Below are 1,958 nucleotides of genomic sequence, written 5' to 3' on the forward strand. Positions count from 1 at the left end.
TTTGCCATTCTGGTGTGTATGAAATAGTATCTCATTGAATTTAATTTGTACTTTCTTGGCTGTTTAGTGAAGTTAATGTATTTCTTCTTAATTTTCTATCATAGCACCCTATTTCTTTCTTTCATAGCACTTATCACAAGCCATTATTTTGAGGTGGTTTGTTTTTTTTTGTTTTTTTTCTTTTTTTTGAGACAGACTTTTGTTCTGTTGCCTGGGCTAGAGTGCCGTGGCGTCAGGCTAGCTGACAGCAACCTCAAACTCGAGGGCTCAAGAAATCCTCCTGCCTGAGCCTCCCGAGTAGCTGGGACTACAGGCATGCGCCACCATGCCCGGCTAAGTTTTTCTATATATTTTCAGTTGTCCAGCTAATTTCTTTATATTTTTAGTAGAGCCGGGGTCTCACTCTTGCTCAGGCTGGTCTTGAACTCCTGACCTTGAGCGATCCTCCCACCTTGGCCTCCCAGAGTGCTAGGATTACAGGCGTGAGCCACTGTGCCCGGCCAAGTTGGTTTATTTATATGTTTATTGTCGGCCTCCCTATCTAGAACATAACCTCTGTTAAGGCTGGGGTCACATCTCTCTGGTTTACTGTTTTATCCCCAGGCTCAGTGCAGGGGATAAAACTCAGTGGTCTGGCATGTAATAGGTGTTCAGTAAATAGATGTTGAATGAATGAAGCAAGGGGGTGGGTCTCTTAATGAATGAGTCTAACATTACTATAGGAGAAACATCCGTACAGTGATAGGGTACTCCTCCTATCCAAACCTTATACTTTATTCCATACCTACTTCACAGTACTTGATTCTGATCTTCATTTCTTCCCTTTTTCCAGCCTTTGAATAAGCTTGAATGGGAGGTAGTAGTAATAGATGATAACAGAAATACTGAGTCACACATTTGTTTGATTTGACACCAATATCCATCTGCTCCAGCCTGGGGCCTGTGAATTGAGATATACTGGTGTCCAACTTGCCTAAGATTGTCTCCTGGGTCCCACATCAGAGAAGAAACTAAAACTCTGATGAGGTTCATTATTAGGTAGGTAATCAAGTTGGAAGCCCTTTGCCTTTGTTGGGATTCTTACTGACAAAGAGTTGATCTTGTCTTATCTAATATAAGACTTTGTAAGATAGGTACAGCCTTCATCAGCAGAAATTTCCTAGGGTAGGTGTGGTAATTTTTTTATTTTTGAGAAATATAAAAGTTGTAGAAAACAAGGATAAATCTCAGTTAACTTTTCTACAGTCCCTATCTTTTCTCCTCCATTGTTCTTAATGCTGCAGCCACTCCCAAGCTCTGACTGCGTCCTCTTTCGGCTTATTCAGTTCCTGAGCTCTACTCTGACTATATCTAAACTTTACTCATTGCCTTGGCTAGGATCCTTTGGGGTGTAGGGAACAAACCACCCAATATAGCTTAAACCCCAGGCAAACCAGGGATGTCTCAGAACTTAAGAGCATACACAGCTAGAACCAGGAATTAGAGTAGTGGAAATGTCTACTGAAAGCTCCAAGCTTCTGTTTTCAAAAGAAGAACCAAGCTTAGGATGGACTCTTTTAGTACCAATTACAGATTGCTGGGGAGGGATGAGCAAGATGCCTACCTGACTCCAATAAGCTGTGGCTGTAAGTTATATTCTACAGACATGGTGGCCAAGAGCTACTGTTGGCTGTCAGGAAAGAAGAGAAATCCGAGGCAGAGACACTCATAGGTGTCTACTGAAATTATCAGTAGCTGAAAATGTGTTTATGAGCTCTGAAGCCTCTGACTTATACCCAGCAACTCTTCATGTCTCTGCTTCCTTAACTTTTCTTCCCTCAAGTCTTAACTGACTGCTTAACCCACCTTACTGATCTCCTTTCCTTAGCCAGTTGCAAATGTATTTTCAAGAGATCCCTGACTTCCTGGACTCTTAAGTGAGCTTTGGGGATGACAAGGTGTGCTTTTCTCCCTATCTA

The 1,958-nt window shown here is 41.9% G+C and overlaps 1 protein-coding gene across 1 annotated transcript in view; it reads left to right on the plus strand.

Annotated features, from left to right (window-relative positions):
* The window catches only part of NDRG3 (NDRG family member 3), an 86,105-nt gene that overhangs the window by 37,314 nt on the left and 46,833 nt on the right, over positions 1-1,958 (plus strand). The window contains 1 exon segment of the mRNA XM_012658942.1: positions 1,687-1,713. Within this exon segment, the coding sequence (XP_012514396.1) occupies positions 1,687-1,713 (27 nt within the window).

The sequence above is a fragment of the Propithecus coquereli genome, unplaced genomic scaffold (genome assembly GCF_000956105.1).
Source record: "Propithecus coquereli isolate 6110/MARCELLA unplaced genomic scaffold, Pcoq_1.0 Scaffold590, whole genome shotgun sequence".
NCBI classification, from domain to species: Eukaryota; Metazoa; Chordata; class Mammalia; order Primates; family Indriidae; genus Propithecus; species Propithecus coquereli.